Source organism: Pristiophorus japonicus, chromosome 13 (assembly GCF_044704955.1).
Source record: "Pristiophorus japonicus isolate sPriJap1 chromosome 13, sPriJap1.hap1, whole genome shotgun sequence".
Classification (NCBI taxonomy): Eukaryota; Metazoa; Chordata; class Chondrichthyes; family Pristiophoridae; genus Pristiophorus; species Pristiophorus japonicus.
In genome coordinates, this window is record NC_091989.1 from 33,852,581 (window position 1) to 33,877,288 (window position 24,708).

Here is a 24,708-nt window from a genome sequence, read left to right on the forward strand (position 1 = left end):
ATGTATTGCCTCACATTTAATTGCATCTGTCATCTGGCTGCCCATTCTGTTCAACTGTCTGTCTGAAATCTTTTATAGTCCTCACTGTTTGCTAAACCACCTAATTTTGTGTTGGCAAATTTCCATATTGATCCCGATGCCCAAATCCAGATTGTGTTTATACCAGGAACAAGTGGACCCAACGCCAATGTTCCCTTTAATTTTTTTTTGGTGCGTGGCCCATCAAAATAACATGTATGCATGGTTTTTCCTATTTAAAAGCTGATGAGCCGGCTGCATGGGAGCTGCAGATCGCCGCGCAGCTTAAAGGGAACACTGACCTCTGAGGTCCACCACTTACACCTTTTCCAGTCCACGCAACATGAATTGATCTTCACTTTATTCCCTATCTGTTGATCAATTTTCTATCCATGCTGCTACATTTCTTCTCATTCCATATGCCAACATTTTTCTAACTTGCTTTTTGAAGCACCATCTAAAAATGAGTTGACGGGACCAGAGTAATTCCTTGGGTTTAGATCAAGTGTGTGGTATGGGGAAGGTCACTAAGCATTGATTGATGGGTGTGGATTGGGAAGCAACAAATTAAATTTATAGTTGACAGTTAACATAGAGAAATGTCTCCAGGTGCTTCACAAGTAAGCTTAAAGAAAACAGATGTTGACTCGGGAAGGGAGAGATTAGGATTGTATTTGAAAGCTTAGCCAAAGAGATGGATCTTTCCACCATCTACAAGGCTTGACACCATCCAGGACAAAGCAGCCCGCTTGATTAGAACCCCATCTACCACCTTAAATAGTCACTCCCTCCATCACCGGTGCACCGTAGCTGCAATGTATACCATCTACAAGATGCACTGCAGCAACTTGTCGAGGTTTCTTCGACAGCACCTCCCAAACCCATGGCCTCTATTACCTCGAAGGACAAAGGCCGCAGGTGCATGGGAACACCACCTACAAGTTCCCCTCCCAGTCACAAACCATCCTGATGACCCACTTCATCATCGTGGGTCAAAACCCTGGAATTCCACACACCCCCCCCCCCCCCCCACCCGACAGCACTGGGAGTACCTTCACCACACGGATTTCAGCGGTTCAACATCTCGAGGGAAATTGGGAATGTGCAATAAATGCTGGCCTTGCCAGCGATGCCTACATCCTGTGAACGATTTAAACAGAAAGATCTTGATTTCTTTTATGTGGAAATGTTTGGGGAGGGAGCTCCAAAAAGTGGGACAAAGGCAATTGAAAGCACCACCAGCAAAGTGAGGGAAATGCACAAAAGGCAGATTAAATGGAGAGTTTAGGAAGGGATCTAAGGCTGGAGGAGATTCCAGAAAGAGAGTGGGACAGTGAAATAGAAGGATTTATAAATGAGGATGTGTTCGTTTGGGGGTGGGAAGCCAGTGTAGGTCAGCAAGGATGGACGATGAGCAGTTGGGACTTTGAGGGGCAGGATCTGTACGGTGGAATTCTGACCTAGTTTGGGTTTATAGAAGATGGGAGGCTAGCAAAGCAGCATTAGAGTAGTTTAGTCTGGAGTTGACAAACACATGATCAAGAGTTTCAGCAACAGGGGCATTGCTGAACAATATGGAGGTGGAAGTAAATGGTCTTGGTGATGAGTAGGATGTGGAACATAAAGTTGAGTTCTGGTTTGAACAGGGGGTATAATGGTTACAAATGTCCAGTTGAGTCCGAGTGGATGGGATGGGGAATAGAATCTGTGGTAAGGGAGCGGAGTTTTTGGCAGGTGCTGAAGATGTTGCTTTTGGTTTTTTCAGTATTGGGCTGGAAGAACTCGTGACTCATCCAAGATGAGGTTGAATAAGCAATCCAAGTTCAAGAGGATTGGTGGAAGGAGTAATTGCCTGTTTTATGTCGGTGTTGTCCAATTATATTAGCCCCTAGCCACATGTGGCTAAATTGGGAATCTGGATGTGGTTAATTGCATTTCTGATCAGCAAATAAAAAATGAGTAATAGATAGTCATTGGCCTGTGATCTCAACACTCATTCACATGGCATATGCGTGTGTACTTTAACCCTTTTCTGCATTTCTTGATGAGATTAAAAAGCAGTGTGCATGAGGGTTTTTTGATCATTGAGTGCTTTACTTCCTTGTTTACTGAATCGTGGTGGATGTTTAGTAAATATACATATGAAATACATTTACCTGTATTGTGTGTGTGTGTATGTATATAAGGTGTATTCTACTGAAATTAGTCTGGCTAAAACTATATTGCTATATTGACATTTGTAACTGTTGAGCAACAGAATCATAGAGTAGTACAGCAAAGAAGGAAACCATTTGGCCCATCGAGTCTTTGCCAGCTTTTTCGAAGAGCAATCCAGTTAGTCCCACTCCTCTGTTCTTTCTCCGTATCTCTGCAATTCTTTTCACCTTCAAGTATTTATCCAATTCCCTTTTGAAGGCTCCGTTGAATCTATATCCGCCACCCTATCAGGCAGTGCATTCCAAATCCTAACCACTCGCTGCGTAAAAAGGTTTTCCCTCATGTCGCCTGATTCTTTTGCCAATCACCTTAAATCCGTGCCCTCTGCGTTATCAACCCTTCAGTCACTGGAAACAGTTTCTCTTTATTTAATCTTGTCTAAATCTTTCATGATTTTAAACAATTCTATGAAATCTTCTCTGAGCCTTCTCTGCTCCAAGGAGAACAACCCCAGCTTTTCTAGACTGTCGACATAATTGTAATCCCTCATCCCTTGAACCATTCTAATAAATCTCTTCTGTACCCTTTGTTAACCTATTTTGCCTCCTTCAAAGATTTGTGCACAAGCAACCCACGTCTCTCTGTTCTTACTATTTTAATTGCAATGCACCATTTAGTATGTATGGTCTCCCCTCATTCTTCCTACCATAGGGATCTGGGAGTCCTTGGGACTCAAGTGGGAGAGGCAAAAGTTCCTTTGTAGCACTGACTGAAACAAAGCTGGGAGTGTAGAGCAAATTAAGTGTGCAATTATATTAACTAATACAGAGGGGCAATTAATGTGTTGTTAGCCTCAAAACAGAACTTTTTAAAAACTGGAATGTGCTAGATGATATACATGTGATCTACATTGGCTCCCAATCTGACAACGTCTTGATTTTAAAATACTCATCCTTGTGTTCAAATACCACCTTTGCCTCGTCCCTCTGTAACCTTTTCCAGCTGTACAACCCTCCGAGTACTCTACATTTCTCCAATTCTGGCCTCTTGGGCATCCCCAATTTCCTTCTCCCCTCCATTGGCGGCCATGGCTTCAGCAATTGAGGCCTTAACCTCTGGAATTCCCTCTCTGCCTTTCCAAGTCTTGTCTCTACTTAAAACCTAACTCTTTGACCAAGCTTTTGGTCACCTGTACTAATGTCTCTTTATAGCTCGGTGTCAAATTTTGTTAATGCTCCTGTGAAGCACCTTGGGACGTTTTTATTATTGCTATATAAATGCAAGTCATTGTTGTAGAAAGCCACTAGAAAGACAAAAAGTGATTAAAGCAGCTTCAGAATGGAAGGGGATAAGGTGGAATGTGAAAGGGAGAACCTGCCAGGAGAAATGGCATGATAACTAAGTGCTGCAAGTGCCCAGATGCACTTCTGCAGGAGATGTCTCTATCTCGAATCTCTCCTGCTCCGAGTAATTGTGAGTTGGAGACACTCCGACAAGTAATTGAGGGGGAGGAATTTCTGGAGGAAAGCACAGGTTCAGGAAAGGGAGGGTGTGACTGTTGGGGAGCCGGGTGGTGGGAATTTGGGAGAGGTTGAGAAGAAGGTCCCGCAGACACAAGTACTGTTCAACAAGAATGATGTACTCGCTACCTGTGAGGACAAGGAGAAAGACTGCAGGCAGGACAGCCACAATGCAGACCAAGGCACTGTGGCTCAGAAGGCTGTCCAGGGAGAGAGGTTGGGGGTGGGGGGTTTGTGGGGGTCGTGGTGGAGAGCAGAATCAAAAATGTGCTAGGGGACTCTAATTAGGGGGATAGATGGCGTCCTCTGGAGCCAAGAACAAGAATCCTGAAGGGTGTTACCTACCCGGTGCCAGGGTATGGAATATCTCAGCAGCTGAAGAGGAACTTGGAAAGGGAGGGGGTAAATCCAGTTGTCGTGGTCCATGCTAGAATAAATGACACGGGTAGGAACAGGGAAGAGATCCTGATGAAAGACTATGGGCTAAAACCTCCACTTTTTTTTGCCTGCTTAACGCCCATTTTACCGCTGAGATGACGTATAACACCCAGCTATCGCCCATTCTGGCACAAAATGGAAACTGACGGGCTTTTTTAGGAGACTTATCACCAAGTGTTATTTTCCCAATGGGTTTAACGCCGAGAAAAAATATCACCGCCCGCCCACTTTTTTGGGGCGGAATCAGCAGAATGGGCTAATTCAATGTCCATAATATCGCCCAGCGTTACTTTCCGAACGGAATTAACGCCGACATTCAATATTAACGCCCGGCAACTGATTTTTGTCACAAAGAGCATATTTACCCAAACTAGCAGCCGTGGAGATCACCCATCTTCAGCTTCACCACCTCGCGCACACATCGCCCACAATATTGCTCGCTCAAAAAATCGGCCACAAAAGGTGGAACTAACCGGAACGAACGCCAATGGTGTGGCTGGCATTTGTTAAATCCCACTCTTACGTGAGAAGCTGATAGCGGAAAGATTTGACTGAAAGAGCGCTGATGTGAGTGACGATGCTGACACACTGGTGTGTGTGCAGCTCAGACATCAATGGTGCCCTTGGTGCCTGTTAAAGTTTACGCTGATTGATAAGTTATATTTAACCCTTTCATGGTAAGGAATCACCAGTGTGTAATGCTCCAGCTATCTGAGAATGTGCAACAAGGTTATGTTCAATTAACAAAAGTTTAATACCAACATTGGTCTGAAATCATAAGTATCACAGCCAATAACAGCCAATAACACCCAACCCTCGTCCACACCCTGCTTTTTCCACCATTGACATAAATCACACGTTCAACATGTCCAGCAACACAGAATACAAAGGCAAAGCAGGAGCGTGATCCCCAGCCCCCTTACATTGCAACACCCAGATGGAGATATAACACAGCCATCACCTGCGTACATGCACCTCCCTTTCCTCCCGCCCCCCCCCCCCCCCCCACCTCTACCGCTTCCCCTCCTCGCTCCACGGCGCCTGGCCGAGGAGCTCCTCAGGCGGTGCCTCATTTGGGGGGGGGGGGATGAAGGCAGATGCGTTGGTTGCACAGGTATGGGAGCGGAGGGTGCTGAGGGAGCAATATTCTCTGATGGAGAAGCAGGATCATGGTCCTTTCTCTCATCTGTCGTTCGCAGTGGCTGTGCGGAACCTAGGAGTGGAGTGCCGCGCTCTGGGACCACTGAGAGGGCTGTGGCAGCAGTGTTCCTGGCTATCACATCCAGAGACTCCGCCATGCGTGGAATGTACTCTGTCATGGTGGCCAGCTGTCGGGATATGCCCCCCAAAGCTTCGATGAGCTGGTCACCAATGTCTAAAGCACTCCTGGACAATTGTACCATTTCTGCTGTCACGTAGCACTCGTGGAACAGACCTGCCGCGTCCACGAGATCTCCAGGGGATGATGCCGTCCTGGGGACAAATGGGGTGCCCTGTGGAGAGGTGCTTGGGGCCGGCACCTCCAGAGTGGAGGCGGGAATGACCGGAGGACCAATAGATGGCCTTGGGGTGGAATGGGTTCTGGAGCGTGGCGATGCAGGTTCTTCGAAGTCCGCACTCTCATCCGTCGAGAGCAGACCCAGCAGTTTGACGGGCAACAATCGGAGGTCCTCAGCACCAGATGTAGTAGGATCGTCTGCCAACTCCTGCCCTGTGCCCTCACCTTCTGACCTCTGTGGCCTTGCCTGGGGCAGCGTTGTTGGTTGAGCTGCAAGTCACAAATGAGTTTGTTAGAAGAGAAGGGGGTGACGAGGAGTCCAGCACTACACACAGCATATGCACGACAAAAGCACCAAAGGCACAAGATCATCGCAGACATCACATTTCATGACCATCAACACATTGTGCCTTGCAATGATTTTCATTCGGCCAGCATTATTTCTGTGACACTTTTTTAAAAATCATCTATCATATATGATCGCTTGGATATGAGTTGGTGTGGCATCTATTGATTTTATATCATGTAATGGTGTAAGCTTTACTCACTTCAGAGTCTGCAGATGCGTCCGTGACTGTCCAGGGGTGCTTCCCCACAAGTGCTAGCACTCACTCCTCCATCTCTGATGTCGCTGGGGACTGGTGGCACCCCCCACCCGTTCGCCTCTGCATGGACCTCATCGTCGATAGCTTCTTCTGTAAAAGATGACAGGACGACATGGCATGAGATCATTGCTAGGTACTGTCACAGAGACTGATACAACACATAACCTACAACTGTAATCATGATTATGATGATTATTATCATTCTTTACCTAAAGATGTACACCGTGACCGCAGGCTTTGAGTAAAACATTCCCGGTAAAAGTGCAAGACCTCACATCTGCTGATAGTCACTCATGACTGTTACAAATCAAATTATATAAATGCATAAGTACATGTAAATCAATGTAATTCTTACTCTTGCGGATCCCACAAGGTCGGTCCATCATTTGCGGCATTGGTTGCCCTCGCACACCTCGTTGGTCACCGACGAGACCACCTCTGCTATCTCGGTCCCTATCCTCTGCTAAGCCTTTGGGGTGGGCTTCCCACTCCATCTCTGTGTCAAGTCACCCCAGCGTGACTCGACCTTCTGTAGGAGGGAGACATTTGCCTCATCCGAGAACTTCCTGGCTCTTTTGCGGCCTCCAATGTGCTCCTCTGCCACCTCACTGTTCTCTCCAGTGTCAGTCTCCACAGCGTGCTCTTTCTCCATTATAGGGCAAATTAGGTCAAATATGTGGCTGTCAACAGCTACTTTTTGTTTGCCTACTTGCTGTGAAGCTCTAAAGTCTCCCTCCTTCTTCCCAAAGCAGCCACACCACACCCAGCCACGCCTTCAGTCCCTCTGAGTTCTGTCTCCTCTTCTGTGCATGTCATGGTGACCCTTGACCTCCAGAATCGCGGGAATCGAGCCTTGCCATGCCGTTGCTAAGAACGGCCACATTTTACGGCAGAAAGTCAAAAAAATGTAATGCTGCCGCCCATTTGATATGCTCATTTTCAAAAATATAAACTAGGTGTTTTGAGAGTGGGCGAGAAGCCGGTGATCTGAATACTCTTTTTTTTTTTTTTACCGCCCACACCGGAAATAACGCCCATTTTTGGGCGATAAGCTCAAAAGTGGAGGTTCTAGCCCTGAGGAGTTGGCATGCAGGACCTTGAGGGTAATAATCTCTGGATTATTGCCTGAGTTTGCGTGCAAATCGGCATAAAAGCTGACAGACCAGGAGAATTAACACGTGGTTAAAGGGCTGGTGTGGGAAAGAGGGGTTCCTTTTCATGGGACACTGGCACCAGTTCTGGGACAGGAAGGAGCTGTACCGATGGGATGGGTTCCACCTGAACTGGGATGGGACTCATGTCCTAGCAGAAAGAGTAAATAGGGAGTAACCAAAGGCTTTAAATGAGTAAGATGGGGGGAGAGATCTACAAGAAATGCAACCAGCCTAAATATAAACAAAACAGAAAGAGAGAGCATAGGAAAGAATAATGTAAGGAAAGACATTGATGGCAAGGGAATAAATAGTTATAGAGCAGGAGTCTTAAAAAGATGGTTAAACATAGTGAGAGGAAATCCTGTTAAAAATGAGTTAAACTCTCTATACAGCAATGTACACAGTGTCCATAATAAAACAGGGGAGCTGGAGGCAATCATACGTTGCGAGGAACCAGCCATAGTAGGGATTACTGAGACATGGCTACTGAAAAAGCAGGACAGGAAATTAAACATTGCAGGATATAACATATTTAGAAAAGAGAGGGAAAAGGCGAGGTGGAGTAGTTGTACTTATTCTATCAGCAAGACAAAAATAGAATCCATATGGATAGAGATATAAGATAATAAAGGATCAATCACACTAATGGGTGTATTCTACAGACCATCTAATAGTGGAAGGGCAGTGGAGGAAGAAATATGCAAACAAATTACCCTGATATTAATTGGACAGAAGAGGTAGGTAAAGGGGATAAGGGAATGGAGTTCCTACAATGTGTACAGGATTCCTTTCTAACCCAATATGTAAAAAAAAACTAACAAGGGAGGATTCGCTATTGGATCTAGTAATGGGGATTGACCCAGAACAGATAAGTGAAGTAAAAGTAGGGGAACATCTCGGCAATAGTGACCATAATATAATACGCTTTAACATGATAATTGAGAAGGGCACAACTATGATAAAAATCAGGGTAATAGATTGGAGAAAAGCTGATTTTGAGGGGCTGAAAATAGAACATGGGAAAATAAAATGGGCTGCAATATTGGCAAAAAACAATGTAGAACAGCAAAGGGTAATACTTAAAACAATGTTCAACAGAGCGCAGGAACAATATATTACGCTAAAAGGAAAGAACAAACTTGGAGGATACTCTGTTTTACGCTGTGTATGCTCTGTTTTATGCCTGTACAACTGCAGCAAGACCTCCCTGCTCCTATACTCAAATCCTCGCGTTATGAAAGCCAACATGCCATTTGCCGCCTGCTGTACTTGCATGCCAACTTTCAATGACTGATGTACCATGGCACCCAGATCTCGTTGCACCTCTCCTTTTCCTAATCTGTCACCATTCAGATAATATTCTGCCTTCCTGTTTTTGCCACCAAAGTGGATAACCTCACATTTATCTACATTATACTGCTGCTATGCATTTGGCCACTCACCTAGCCTGTCCAAGTCACCCTGCAGCCTCTTAGCATCCTCCTCACAGTTCACACTGCCACCCAGATTAGTGTCATCTGCAAACTTGGAGATATTACACTCAATTCCTTCGTCTAAATCATTAATGTCTATTGTAAATAGCTGGGGTCTCAGCACTGAACCTTGCCATTTCCGCCACCTCCAGTGCGATACCACCACCAAACAGATCTTCCCTTCTTCCCCTCCCCTTTCAGCATTCCAAAGGGACTATTCCCTCCGCGACACCCTCGCCTACTCTTCAGTCACCTTCAATTGCAGACTTCCCTTTGTTCTTTTCTCCCCTCCCTCTTTTCCCTGCCTCTGTACTTGCTTAAAACCTGTTGCATCTCTAACCTTTTCCAGTTCTTACGAAAGGTCATTGAACTGAAGCATTAACTCTCTTTCTCTCTCCACAGATGCTGCCTGACCTGCTGAGTATTTCCAGCATTTTTTGTTTTTATTTCAGATTTCCAGCATCCGCAGTATTTTACTTTTGTCATAATTCGTATGCTCGTAATTCCTTTTTTGTTGTATGAATAGGACACTGGAATTGTGCTTCTTGTCAGTCTTAAATGTACTAATTCAGAATTGGGGCATGTATGATTTGTAAGGGAGCGGGGAGAGGAGAGAGGAGGAGAGGTGCGCCTCATTTAAGGTAGATGCATCAAAAAAATCTTGGGTGTTTTCCCCCTCTCCCTACCCTTTATTTTATTTCTATTTCTTCTTTGGCATAGTCATGGTAACTCAGAGGATGCTCTGTTTTATGCTGTGTATAATGCATTAGTTTTACTGATTTACAGTGATTGAAACAGTGGTTGTTAATTATGGGAGTGTTAGTGGTATTTGCAGGCTCAAATTATAAAATTGCATTCATATTAATGTGGAAATTGTAAATCTTTGTCTTGATGCTTCTATGTTTGGTACTTATTTACTGACTTGTATTTCTTAGCAGGACTAGAAAGGATGTTACTCTCTGTCAAAGCTGGACATGGTCCCATTTTTTAAGTGTTCCAGTGTCTGGCTGTCTGACCTTTTATTCTTTTGGGAATTTGTTATGGATAAAGCTTGTGACTGGGGCACAACATGTAACAAATCTATATTAAAAACAACATAATTATACTAGCTTTCTGCTGGTGCCAGAGCATATTTCAACAGCAATTAACTATTAACAAGGCCATAAAAAATGCAAACAACGCACTAGGGTTAATTTTGAGGAATGGAATTGAACAGCAGAGAAGTATGTTAAACTTGTGTTGATCCTTGGTTAAATCGTACTTGGAGTATGATGCAGTTTTGGTCTTCATATTACAAAACGGATATAGAGGCACTGGAAAAGATGCAACAAAGATTTACAAGGATGATACCAGAACTGAGAGGTTATAGCTATTAGGAAAGATTGAAGCGGCTACGCCTCTCTTCTCGCGAAAAGAGAAGGCTGAGGGATAATGTAATAGAGGTACTGTTATTTAAAATTATGAAGGGGTTTGATAGAATAGATGTAGAGAAAATGTTTCTGCTTGTGGGGAATCCAAATCTTGGCGTAATAAATATAAGATAGTCACTAATAAATCCAATAAGGAATTCAGGAGAAACTTCTCTACCCAGAAAGTGGTTAGAATGTGGAACTTGCTATCACAAAGAGTAGTTGAGGCAAATAGCATAGTAGCATTTAAGGGGAAGCTAGGGGCCCAAGTTTCCACAAGAAAAAAAACGGGCGCCCCTCCGAGCTGGGCGCCCGTTTTTCGCGCCTAAAACGGCGCCTAAAAAAATCCTCGGTAGTCTGCACCTACTTACAGGTCCTCTGGCCCTTGGCGCAGTCAACACGAGCTGTGGGGGGGCGGAGCCAGGTCCCGCGCTGAAAACAGTGCCGGGACCTCTGCACATGCGCGCTACAGTCGGCACGCAAGTGCAGTAGCTCCAGGCGCGGAACTGTGTGGGAGGGGCCCGAAGCACGCAGCCCCTAACCCTGGCCCAATGGCCTCACTGGGGCTCCTCCCACGGCCAGCTCCTGCTCCCCGCTCTCCTCCCCCCCTCCCCCCCACCCCCGCGCCGCCACCGACCAGACACCCGCTCCCCCCCGCCCCGAGACCCGACACCCGCTCCCCCCCCCCGACCCGAGACCCGACCCGCGCTCCTGTTCCCCGACCCGACGTCCCCCCCTCTCTCTCTCCCTCCCTCCCTCTCTCTCTCCCCTTCCTCTCTCTCCCCCCCTCTCTCTCGCTCCCTCCCCCCCCTCTCTCTCGCTCCCTCCCCCCCCTCTCTCTCGCTCCCTCCCCCCCTCTCTCTCCCCCTCCCCCTCTCTCTCTCCCTCCCCCTCCCGCTCAACGGCACGAACGGCTGCAGCATTCTCCGTGCCTGAAGCACTTTCACACAGGTAGGAAGATGGTTTATTTAATCTTTTCGTGGCTTATAAATGTTTATTCAGGTTGGATTTATTTGTATAATATTTGTAGAAGTATAAATAAAGATTTATTGTCGAATTTAATGAGTTCCCTTCCCCTCCCCCCCCCCCCCCCCCCCCCACCCCCCCACCTCGTTCTGGACGCCTAATTTGTAACCTGCGCCTGATTTTTTAATGTGTAGAACAGGTTTTTTCAGTTCTACAAAAATTTTCACTGGCTCCATTCTACTTTAGTTTGGAGTACATTTTCACTGTGGAAACTTTCAAATCAGGCGTCAGTGGCCGGACACGCCCTCTTTTGAAGAAAAAATTCTGTTCTAAACTAGAACTGTTCTACCTGACTAGAACTGCAGAAAACAAAATGTGGAGAATTGCGATTTCTAAAATAGTCCGTTCTCCACCAGTTGCTCCTAAAAATCAGGCGCGAATCATGTGGAAACTTGGGCCCTTAATAAGTACATGAGGGGGAAAGGAATCAAAGGTTATGCTGATGGGGTTAGATGAAGAGGGTTGGGAGGAGGCTTGAGTGGAGCATGAACCAGTTTGGTCTGAATGGCCTGTTTCTGTGCTCTCAATTTTATGTCATTCGTGCATTCAGTCCAATTTTCTTAATATACCTACAATGTTTGATTATTGGGTAAATTTCTAGTGATCATTCACTAGCTTTAGTTATGAGAGAAATATGTAGAACTTGTTTCAGCCAAATGTATGTTTGAGTGAGCAGATTAATTTGTGTTGTCACTATGCTGATTTAATATATTGATACCAGTAAGGTACAGGAAAAACAGCTTGCATTTAAGCTAATGTTCTCGTGTGATAATTCAACTACTGTCACCAGTACTTACCCCTCATATTAATGAGCTCTCTGAATGTTGCCTTCAGACATGATCCAAGTTTTGAAGGACACAAACTGTTGCTGTACTGCTGGATCTTTTCACATGACAAGTGAAGACAATATGAACATTTCGCATGCCCAGCATCACACTTTACTGAAATCCTACTGACTATTTTTAAAAAACCCTTTTTATCTGAAGGTGGAAACAGAAATGACAGATTGTAAATACATTGTGTTGGATCTGCGCTTAATATTGAGTGTGTTTTTGCGAGACTCTTGTTGAATGCATCATGTGGCATGGTATTGATTCATAGACAAAAAAATCCAAGAAAGCTTTTTTTGAAGTTGTATGACTCCACAATTATTATCTTGCAGACCTCGAACTTACTAAAGAGTCTCTTTTCCCCTATCCCTTTAAAATAAAAGCTTCAGTAAGAGGCATTTCCCTATTGTAGGGAAAATAATCAATCTTATTTTAAGCTTAGTGCTATTTATTCTTTAAGAGGTACAGCATAAGATCATTGTGCTGTAGGTTGTAAAGTTTGGTATTTTGTGCACTTTCAGAATGACTAACAAATTGTTGTGAATGGAACTACATATAAAATGACTCAAATCAGCATAAATGTACAGTAATCCCAGGGATGACCTTTTAAGAATGTAAGTCACACACTGACTGTTTATATCGCTATGGTCATGATATAACAATTGCACATAAAATATATTTGATATAAATTGGAGAGACGGTATCATTCAAGATCTTTCCAATTTCTTATTTACAATGGAGTAATGCATGGTAAATTCTGCTACAGTTGGCATGGTTGTTAATTGAGTGGTTTTGATGTTGGATGTCTGTGAACCAGGAAAGGGCAAGGTCTCCTGTTCGTGATTGTTATTCAGTGACCGTCAAGCACGCTATCAGGGCTCACACATGAAGAATGGCAACTTAGAAAAACCACCAAAGGGTCAGCAGTCGCCAAAAGCACACTAGCACAAATTACTCGAGTAGGAGGGGGAAACTAGATTTGGTTATTTTTTGCGTTTTAAGAACAAAAATGAGGTGGCGAAGCTGTAACAATGGCAGAACCAACATCAACTTGAAGCCGCATTGACCCTCTGAGATTGTGCTGATTTTACGCTCTGTCTTATGATAAATAGTTTGCAAGGATATTTGGGTGCTAGTTCACATTGGCAAAACAGGCACAATTTAGGCACAAATTCCCGATTGTGCCCATGGAGGAAACACCAAGCCAGAATTTTTAAATTTTACTATTTGGCATTGTTTATTTGGATCGCAGCATAACTAAGACTGCCTCAGCTCAACCCCTGCTGAAACTCTCATCCATGCCTTTGTTACCTCTAGACTTAACTATTCCACATTCTACCCTATGTAAACTTGAGGTGATCCAAAACTCGGCTGCCCGTGTCCTACCTTGCACGAAGTCCGGCTCACTGACCTACATTGGCTTCCGGTTAAACAAAGCCTCGATTTCAAAATTGTCATGCTTGTTTTCAGATACCTCCATGACCTCGCCCCTCCCTATCTCTCTAATCTCTTTCAGTCCCTCAAACCCCCCCCCCCCCCCCCCACTCCAAAATATCTATGCCTCTCTAATTCTGTCCTCTTGAGCATCCCTGATTATAATCACTCAACCATTGGTGGCTGTGCCTTCTGTTGCCTAGGAATTCTCTGTCTAAACCTCTCCTCCTCTCTTTGCTCCTTTAAGACGCTCCTTAAAACCTACCTCTTTACCAAGCTTTTGGTCATCTGCCCTAATTTCTCCTTGTGTGGCTCGATGTAAAATTTTTTGTCTCGTACTACTTCTGTGACGTGCCTTGGGATGTTCTACAACATTAAAGGTGCTATATAAATACAAGTTGTCATTGCATTGGATCAGGTTCAGCAGTGATGCTCTGTGGTTGAAGAGTTTGCTGACATTTGCTGTCAAAGCGCACAGCAAATAAAAATGTTATGAGTGAGGCTTTGGAATGGCTGCCACTTGTGGAACTGTATCCCAGTGAGGAGACTAACAGGTTCCGGGGGGAACTTGGCAAAACCAAAAATCCCACTACGGAATATTTCTATAAATCTGTGTTTAGGCACTTGGCTGTTGTAGCTCTTTTAATAGTGGACTGATTTTACTCATTGATAAATAAGGGGGTTGGCGGGTGGCAGTGAACTAACTTGAAATTTTGCTTCAATCCCTTGCACTTGTACCTTCCATTGTATCTTCATACACTTGTCTTGTGACGGTAAAAGTGGATATTTTTAGAAATCAAAATAATGCAAGTGACATGTTAAACTCCTTGGTGTCAGCCATGGCTCAGTGGTAGCAGATAGTGGGTTCAAGCCCCATTCAAGAGTTCAGCACATAATCCGAGGTGATGGTGCAGTAATGAAGGAGGTCTGTATTGTCGGAGGTGCTGCCTTTTGGATCTGTATTATAAATCTTGGAAAGTCTAAAAATTGCAGTTTTTCAGGACTTGAAAGCAAAACTGGCCGAGAACACCAAGACCAGAACGATGACAGTGAGACTGGATTAATGGGCCAGTGCCTCTATCTTGTTCAGCACACTGTGAGGCCATATGCAGGAGGTTTTGCAAAATATGTCCAGCAAACCACTGTATAGGATACAGTAAATTTCAAATGCCAGCCTTGGCTCAGTGGCAGCACTCTTGTGTTCAGGTCCCACTCCAGAGACTTGAGCACGTAATCTAGGCTGGCACTGGAGTGCTACACTATTGGAAGTGCTTCCTTTCAGATGAAATGTTAAACTGAGGCCCTGTCTGCCTTGGGTGGATGTAAATGATCTTGTGGCAGTATTTCAAAGAAGAGCAGGTGAGTTCTTCCCGGTCGGTGTCCTGCCCTATATTTAGCCCTCAACCAACATCATTTTCATATATTTAAAAAAAGATTATCTGGTCATTATCAAATTGCTGTTTGTGCACATTTGCTATGTGCAAATTGACTGCCATGTTTCCTACATTATACAGTGACTACATTTCAGAAATACTTAATTGGTTGTATAGCGCTTTGAGACATCCCGAGGTTGTGAAAGGCGCTATATAAATGCAAGTTCTTTTTTTTACCGTGATTATTTACGGACATGTACTTCTAATTTTTCCTCTTAGCCCACTTCTTTCAAGGCTGGAAAAATAAGCTTCTTTAGCCTTTTCTCATAATCCAGTCCTCTGGCACTAGGAGTCAATCTTATCTCTCCTCTGCACTGCTTCTAGGATTTGAGTGTCTCTTAACTAAAACTGGACACAGTGCTGAAGTTATAATGTGAGAAGAACTCTACAACTTAAGTCTGACTTCCTTTGAATTATTTTCTACTGTTTTGGCTACATGGTGTGGTTTTACTTTAGCATTATTGATTGCTGCTCCACAGTGATTGGGTATGTTGAGTAGCAAGGCTACTAAGACCTCTTTCTACTTTAAGCTTAAATTGTGTCCTTTTATAGAGAACTTTGTCAGGCTTTTTGAAGGTCCAGGTGTATCACATTGCAAGTATTTTTTTAGCCCAGAACAATAAATGTTTTGGTGTTGCTCCAAACTGCTCTATATACAGTCTTGGATTCTGCACTACGTCGATTTACTAATATATAGTTGAATGAGCACTGCATTCTTTGCTGGTTAAGCATTAGGGATGTGATTCACAACAAGGGATAGGGAGGAGCATCTCTCGTAGGTGTGCATGAAGCTCTTTACAGTATTCATGTTATTTCCACTGGAGGATAATTTCAATTCCATATAAAAACAGGAATAGCATTCAGGCTGCTAAAGACTGCCTAATCTAGCATTGTATTTTCTTAAGTATTAATATTTGAAGATTATGAACTTAATATTATAAAAGTGGTGGCATACCTCCAGTGCCATAGAATTGGTAGGATGCGGGTTTCCTGCCAGTGACCGAACCATTGAGCTCAACTGGAAGTGGAAGCTTCAGGCTTAATTGCTTTGGAGAATACCACCTCGGGCCACTCCTGTGCCCCTTTTTGCAGCTGGATCAAACACAGCGTTGGCACTGTCCTGTGTGCAGGTTGACTCGTGCATTCTAAGTGGGGTGTGAAGAAGAAAGAAGCCCAGAATAGGGGAGAAGTAAGAATCCCACAAAAAAACAAGTGAAAACAAATTTAAAAAAAACATTGTAAATAGTTTGAGAAAAGCTACATATATAAACCTGATTGAAATTGAAGAGTCTGCAAGGAAATAGGTAAATGGGCACTGCTGTTCTGTCAAAACTTGAAATTTCACAATGGTTGGATTCTCAAAGAATTATTAAACTGGCATTACAAATTTGTTGAAGCTATAGATATTTTCTGTTTCATTTGCTTTCAGGTAACAGTGAAAAAAGAAAACTTAGTACAGAAGAATTCCAGTTTAAAAAGATAAAGAAGAAAAAGAAAAAGAAACACAAGGAAAGTGAAAAACGAAAACAGCCCAAAATGTGCAGCAAATCTATTCAAACAGTTTGTTCAGGGCTAGTGTCAGAAATCAAAGAGCAGCAGGTGACTTCAGTACAAGATGGGAATAGGATAACCATTTTGTACCCAGAAGGTGGACTGTCTGAATGTGTGCCAGTGGAAAGCGGTCAACTTCTCTCTAACCTATGCGGGGATTCCAGTGTTGAAAACAAAGGTTCAAGACATGATCTGTTGGAATTCAGAAGGTTTATCCACATAGAAGACCAGCCTAATGGTGGAGCTTCAGTGGTGCATGCCTACATGGATGAACTCTCTGCCCTATCTCTTGTGGAGATGGAGAGATTTTCCGAGGAGTTTGTGAATCTGACGTTTAGTGAGAATAATAACTCTGCAGCCTATTATGTTATGGGTATTGTTCATGGAGCTGCTGCATACTTACCAGATTTCCTTGAGTACTTTGCCTATAGCTTTCCAAGCGCACCAGTGAAGATGGAGATCTTGGGAAAGAAGGATATAGAGACAACTACCATGTCAAACTTCAATGCTCAGGTAGGGTGCGTGTGTGTGTTCTTCAAAATTCAATGTAATTAATGGCACCTAAGGAATTAGTGCCAGTGTTTTTGCTTTAAGTCTTAACTGATGTATTTGGCTTCTTTAAGGATAATATTTTCAGTCTGTGTTAGATTGGAGAGAGTGGGGAAACTGGCCTCGCATATTTCTTTGTTGTACTGTTGAAGTATAGCTTGTCAGGGCTGACCAAGGAATTTTATTGCTGGCTTCTGGAATGTCACATATTTACTGATGGCGAGGGATTTCAAATAAAAACAGTGTATTTCAATACATTATTAGATGTTGTAAACTACCCATTTGCCCTTTCTGTGCAATATTATGTTACTACTATTGATCAGTGGCACGTGAAACTTAATATGGACAAGTGCAAGTTAGTGCATATTCAGAGTGAAAATGGGAGGCATGAGGTACACTCATGAGCTTACCAGAGGGGAAGCAGAAGGGAAGTAGAAATGGTGCTCACCATATCTAAAACAATCTGAGGTGATGATAAACAAAGCAAATAGGATATAAATCACATTAGTAAATAGATTAGGCCAAACCTGGAGCACTGGTTGCTGCAATATAAGGGCACATGCAGGTTGAACTTTGAGATTGGCCAGCCCATTTTTACGTTCCAATGATATGCCAGGGCAGCAGACCAAGAGGGCACAGCTTCAGATTTGTGAAAAACATATTAGGACAGATATCAAGACATTTTTCTTTGCACGGGACAGTGAACAGCTGGAACAGGTTGCCAAGAAGAGAAACTGAAGTCAGGACACTGGATTCATTCAAGAAATGACCAGATGCTGTATTGGAAAGATAGTGGGTTGGTAATCTGGAAAGATAGGACCAGATGAACTCTAGGAGCTTCTTTATCTAAAACAACCTTATGATCTTGTATAGCAATTTATACAGAATATTTAATTTGTAGGGTTTGATTTTCTACCTTTTTAAAAAGGAATGTAGGGAGAAAATATGTTTCCTTTTTAATTAAACTTCTATTTAGGCTCTTGCATTCTCTGACCAAGAGCTTGAATGCTTTGCCAATATGGTTCAAAGTGCTAGGACATAGAAATTAATAAAACATGACTTCCTCCTCTGAGATGCACCCCATACATGGCTGAAAACCGTTCTTTGCTACTGTATGTTACTATGCTTCCTCCTATATTTGGGAATGTGGGACAATCCTGGTCATAGATCTTTCCAAATCTGCGACCAAGGGGTTTGCAGAACATTCTATAGAAATATTATTCTGCTTACCTAGAGCTTGCTCTTGATTTTTAATGTTAGATATGTGTTTCTACAGTAAATACATAAATTATCAAGTTCAGTAATGTTTGTATTCTGCTTTTAGTTTTTTGCTGGGATTATTGAGAATTTAGATCCAGGCTTTTAAACTTGTGCCTTTGGCTACTGGATGCTGTGCATAAAATGAATTGATTTTGTTATCCTATCTTCTTGTTTCACCCATTCTCTTCCCATTCCTTCTCAATAAACTATTGGTGTCTCATAGATCACCATTGAACAGAATTATCAAGTTAGTAATGTTTGCCCATTGAGGGAAAGTTTTAAAGTGAACAATAATCTAATACTCTTCTGTTGGATTGTGAAAATAGACCTTCAATTTGCTTGCTCAGTGCTGAGACAATTTGCATTTCTATAATGCCCCTCACTTGCAGGAAGTTGTTTTCAATAAGGAGCAATAGGATACAATGGACAATGACCATGGGGAAAGTGGAGAGAGATGGAGAGCTGAAGAGGGGAGTTTGTATAGGGTGCCAGCTACCTGTACTTCCTGTTGCAATTTATGGCTATTCTTTTATGTCAACATTTACCTTTGTAAATTGCTGTGTCAATAATCCCCCTTCAGTTTTGCTATGGCAAATATTATGTCATTGCAGCCTCTGGCCACTAGGAGGCTCAGTGGGGCAAGCCTTGAAGTCCCTCTCGCCTCCGTCACCACCTTTACATGGAGGTGGGGGAAAGCATGTATTCATGAACTGATTGCCTGTGGCTTTGTCTGAAATCTACTTGTTGAGTATATACATATACAAAGTAGTTTAGCTAGCATCTGAAAGAGAAAAACATGTGACTATTTTGGGTGCAACCCTTCATCAAAACTGAAGGATAATCTATTTTAGTTGGGTTAGAAAAAGAGAGTGGGGAAAGAATTAATGAATATTCCAGTCATACTGAAGAAGTTAATTGGTTTAATTTGCAAATTGAACAAAAAACTGTTGGACCATGAGGGGGATGGATCCCACAGTTTGGTATCACTCTGGGGTGTAACATGGGGTATGGCAACATGGGTGGGCGGGAGGAATGGGAGAAGAATTTGGAAAAAAGTTTCAAAGAAATCTCTACATTGAAATCTTTTGTAATTGGTTCTTCGAAAATTTATAAAGTAGTGTTTTCAGACTTTAATAAATAACTTGCATGTATAAACCCCTAATATATACATTGGGGTATTATTTACACTGTTTCCATGTGGCTGCTGGGGTGTAAATGTGGGGGGGGGATGGACATCTCTAGTGAGAATTTGGAAAGAAATTTCTAAAGGATCTCCCCACATACAATGAAGCAAGTGAGTTTGATTGGTTCCTGGGCAATAAATTGGCTAGATAAACAAATCTTTGTAAATTTTTTAAAATTCAAAATGTATGAACAAAATAAAGGCCAGGTACTCTCATCACCCGTGTGTTTGTTTTTTTTTCTCTCTCTGCAGCCTTTCATTCTGAGGGTTCTAAAATTCATTGTTCAGCTTGTTTTGAAACCTTTTGGAAAAACAAACACAAATATTGATATAGGCTAAAGAAAGAAATGTTTCCAGTTGTTGCAGTGACGCTTGCAGTGAATAAATCGTACAAATGCACTCTGGGAAATCTTGTTGCACTTTCACCCAGGATCAAATTTCATAACTGTACTGCAGCAACACATCACAACTGATAGGGAACATACCAAGTAATAGACAGCATTAGAAAACACCAAGCAAGATCAAAAATGGGCAGTCAGCAACAGTTGCTAATAAACTAAAGCAAATCAGTCAAAGCACTGAAAATAGCTTTTTGAAGATTCTTTTGGTACTGACTACTTGAAATAAGGTTTAAAAAAAATGTAAATGGAAAGATGAGTAGTCATCATCATAGGCAGTCTCTCGGAATCGAGGAAGATTTGCTTCCACTCCTGAAGTGAGTACTTTGGTGGCTGAACAGTCCAATACGAGAGCCACAGACTCTGTCACGGGTGGGACAGATAGTCGTTGAGGGAAGGGGTGGGTGGGACTGGTTTGCCGCACGCTCTTTCCGCTGCCTGCGTTTTATTTCTGCATGCTCTCGGCGTTGAGACTCGAGGTGCTCAGCGCCCTCTCGATGCACTTCCTCCGCTTAGGGCGGTCTTGGGCCAGGGACTCCAAGGTGTCAGTGGGGATGTTGCACTTTATCAGGGAGGCTTTGAGGATGTCCTTGTAGCGTTTCCGCTGCCCACCTTTGGCTCGTTTGCCATGAAAGAGCTCCGAGTAGAGCACTTGCTTTGGGAGTCTCGTATCTAGCACGCGGACTATGTGGCCTGCCCAGCGGAGCTGATAGAGTGTGGTCAGTGCTTCAATGCTGGGGATGTTAGCCTGAATGAGGATGCTGATGTTGGTGCGCCTGTCCTCCCAGGGGATTTGTAGGATCTTGCAGAGACATCATTGGTCATATTTCTCCAGCAACTTGAGATGTCTACTTTACATGGTCAATGTCTCTGAGCCATACAGGAGGGCAGGTATGAATAAACTACCTAAAGATGAGTAAACTATCTATCACTGCTTATAATGGGTGTGTTGGCGTTAACTCGATTTACCCACTATAAAAACTGATCACCAGTGCCTCATGTTTGAAACTAACAGCAGAACATATACGGTTTAAACCAAGCTAATCTAAAACACTAATGTATTTTCATTCACCTTCATGTATCCTATGATGGCCAGATCAAGTCATTTCAGGATATGTGCTCCCATCTACAAGCACGGACCGTTTTTTTTGTAACGCACGAGGTTCCAGTGATTCAATTAGATATTTTAATCCCAGATATCTTTGTTTCTGCAACCAAACTACCCTGATTTAACCCTGAACAGTTTGTCACAGAAATCCACAGGGGCATAAAAAATGAATAATGCACAGATAGAGGGTGTTGTGAAGCGGTGTATAAACTGGTAAATGCAGGTGCGAAGAATTAATTTTGAACTGCCCAAAATAGCCGGTGCGCTTAATACATTTTAACCAGTGCCTTTGTGATTCACTCCTTTGGTACTGGCAAATGGTTAGTGCTATTTTTCTGATTCTAGGCGGCTGCTTGTGATGAGCATGGAAGGGGTAAATGGTGGGAACTGTAATCACATTTTTGTGTTAGAAATGCATCGAACAATGTCCTCCTTTCGAGGTCTGTTACTATAAGAAGATTGGTCCTCGAGTCCATGCAGATTCCAAGGCATATTGTTGGTCAAATCAAGTTTATTTCGAAGATAATTAAGTGTTTCAGCAGCAATGGGTTGACATGGACAGGCGATGTTGCAAAGGGGAAAGTAGGCAGTCCTGGTGATGGACTGGATGTGATGAAATGAATATGTACTTATTTTTTTGGATCTGATCACTTGAATTACGCAGCAAGTTTTTCAGGAGCAAACAGATTGTATGCAGCATGAAATAATATTCAGAATATAAACAAGCAGGCCAAAGAAATGTGGATATCTCTGCAGCATGGTGAGAAAAAAATCCTGTTGCTTGGCAGCCAGCCCGGGGGAATTATAGAAGGCTAGTTAGTATTCTAATAATTTAAACCTTACTACATCTCTAACAAGTTTACTTAGTCGGTAATTGGCCGCTTAACTCTGATGAGATTACTTGTTTTCCATCCTTACTGGTTTGATGAATTAAAACCTGTCTGACTGTTATCTCCCAATATTACGGTTAATTAATTGATTGGAAACAAAGGCTAAAAACTAATTTTTCATTGTGAACCTTGCCACTAAACTGTACTTTAAAATAGGAATAGAATGGGTTATTAGGGGTGTACTAATCATAAATTATGTAAAGGTAAAGCTACAGAGACTGGAACAAAAGAAAACATTAGAAAGTAGAAATGTGCTTGAAACTTTGTATATTTAAAATTGTTCTAATATTTTCTGTTTAACATAGTTGTAATAACACTCACTACATATGACATTTGAAGTGCCTTTATTAATGTAGTTCTATGTAAAATTCTTGCATCTGCATTCATTTGTCAGTTGTCCAACGAACCTTTTTTTTAAAAATGAGAAGAGAGAAAGTTCGTCATTCTAACTTGACTCTCCGTTAAGGCAGGTGCTGGAATTTACAAATGCTGCCAATCGACAGAAACATCATTCGGCAATCAGCTTAATTCATAACCTCTTGGATCACTTTCCCTCAGGGAGTGGCTGAGCAGTGGCCCTAAAGAGACAGGTCAGATTAAACACAGCAACCGTTGCAGATCACTATCACAATTGCACTTGACCAACGTCAGCTAGTATTAACTAATTTACAAAAATTAAAATTTTAAACTGTCTATATAAATGTTTTTATTCGTTCACTGGATGAGGGCGTCGCTGGCAAGGTCAGCTTTTATGCCCATCCCGATTAAAAGTTTTGCATCTAGTGCACACTCCCTGTTGTAAGTGTCTCGCTTTTCCTGCCACGTCTTGTTGATTGGCTCAAAGTAAAACAGCAGCAAATCAAAACCAGAGTTGAGGAATGTACAAATCAAAAGTGAGGAAAACAACTGGCAAACTACAGAGACTTATGAAAGCAACCAATGGTGAATAATCAGTCATAAGAAAATGGCAATAAAAGAAAGGAGAAAGTAAACAAATTCAAGCAATTAAACTTTTTTTTTGTTTTCCTCTCAGCCTGATTAGAAGGTTTCAAAATCAAAGACAAAATCAAAATTATATATTTTGCATCAACACGATTAAACTCCCCAGTAAAGTAGTCTTGTGTGTGTTTTCTGTAGCTTCATTATTGTCTCTTTGAAAACTCTGGGCTTGAAGCTGACATTTGACCACCAGCTATATCATACTGTTGACTTCAGGGTATTCTGTTCTGCTGAAGTTTTCATCATGCATCAGTAGGATTTTGTCAAAGCAAGTGTCAGTTGACAGAACGGGAAAGGATTTTTGAGTTCCCAATTATTTGAAAGCCATTGACCATGTTTTTTTTAACAGAATAAAATTTCAATTTATTAACTTAATTTTTTAGCTTAGACAGCATAAATCTGACAAGTGGGCAGAAGGACACTCGGTTTTTAAGCAGTACTCACTATGCACATGCAAACTGACTTTAAAAATGCTTCAGGCCATGAGCCAACCTGACTCTCAATGTTGCTAAGTTCTGGACTGCACCTACCTCTCCTTTGCTCCCAAAGCCTGAACCACTGCTCCCTACATCATCACCCTATCCCATCCTTTTCAATCGACCTACACACCACACTACAGGGCTTTCCCTGTCTCTTCCCCCCCCCCCCCCTCCCCCACCCCTCTTCCAGCATGTTATAAGGTGTGCCATGCTTCCCCTCCACTGCTAATAGTCTGAGTGCTCTTCCCTCTCCCAGGCCACAGTGCTGACAGATCATGCTTTCTCCCTTCCACCATAAGTACCTCATGCTATGCTGCCTGAGCCGATCGTTACCCAGTACTGATGGGTACCAGTACGTCATTCCAGCATTTGCAGGCACCTTCACTTTTCCCACAGCGCTGATGAACCCTGTTAATGTTTCTCTCCCACTGCTTCTTGATGCCAACTCCCCCACTGCTTACAGGCCCCAGGAGCCATCCCCTAAGCTACCACACCCCCAATTTCCCCTCCGCAATACTGCCATAACCACCCCTGTTAATGCAACTGAAGTAACACACGTGCTGCTAAAATTCCACAAACCCTTTGCCACTACTGCTAAATACCACTTACTTATCTTCAATCTCCTACATGTTTCCTTCCATTTTTCAGTGTATATTGGATTATTAAAATGATGAAAAATTCAATACATCGAACAAGGAAGATAGAATAATAAAGGCCACTAATGTTTTTCAAGAAAAGTCACTTTTAGAATTTGATTCCCGAAACCTTGAAAAATCTAGAACCAACTTTAATTTAAAAAAACTGAATTTGACTAAATGTGTGATGCAGATAATGCATTGTGCATTTCATGATGTAACATCCCTTTTAAAATCCACATAACCTTTGACACTCCATGACCGATGCTAGTTTTAAATAAAAGTACAACATTTCAACCAAAATTTTGTACTCTTCCCAATCTTTTTCTTTACTGTAATAATCTTTGTTTCCATATGAGCTGAAAACATATTTAAAATAGCTTGCCACAGGATATTGAAAGTTAAACCTTCTCACTGCTTTGTTTGGAGGTATGATATATATCAATCAAAAACATTTTCTTTGATCAGGCCTGTCACTGTTTTAAATCATTGCTGCTTGAGATGATTGAAGCATTGGACTGGCAAATTGCAAAGTAGAATTGATGGTGGAAATGGAGAAAGGAACTCAATGAATTTCCTGTCTTGTCTTCCCAGCTGGAGGAGATTGTATTGAAAAATAGTTTCTGAGGGAGAGGGAAATAGTTTTAAAATGGTAAATGAAA

At 42.5% G+C, this 24,708-nt stretch overlaps 1 protein-coding gene across 1 annotated transcript in view; it reads left to right on the forward strand.

The window, feature by feature from the left end:
- The window catches only part of LOC139278506 (lysine-specific demethylase RSBN1L-like), a 70,777-nt gene that overhangs the window by 13,605 nt on the left and 32,464 nt on the right, over window positions 1-24,708 (forward strand). The window contains exon 2 of the mRNA XM_070897349.1: window positions 16,424-17,058. Coding sequence (XP_070753450.1) covers window positions 16,424-17,058 — 635 coding nt within the window. The remainder of the gene's footprint in view (window positions 1-16,423; window positions 17,059-24,708) is intronic.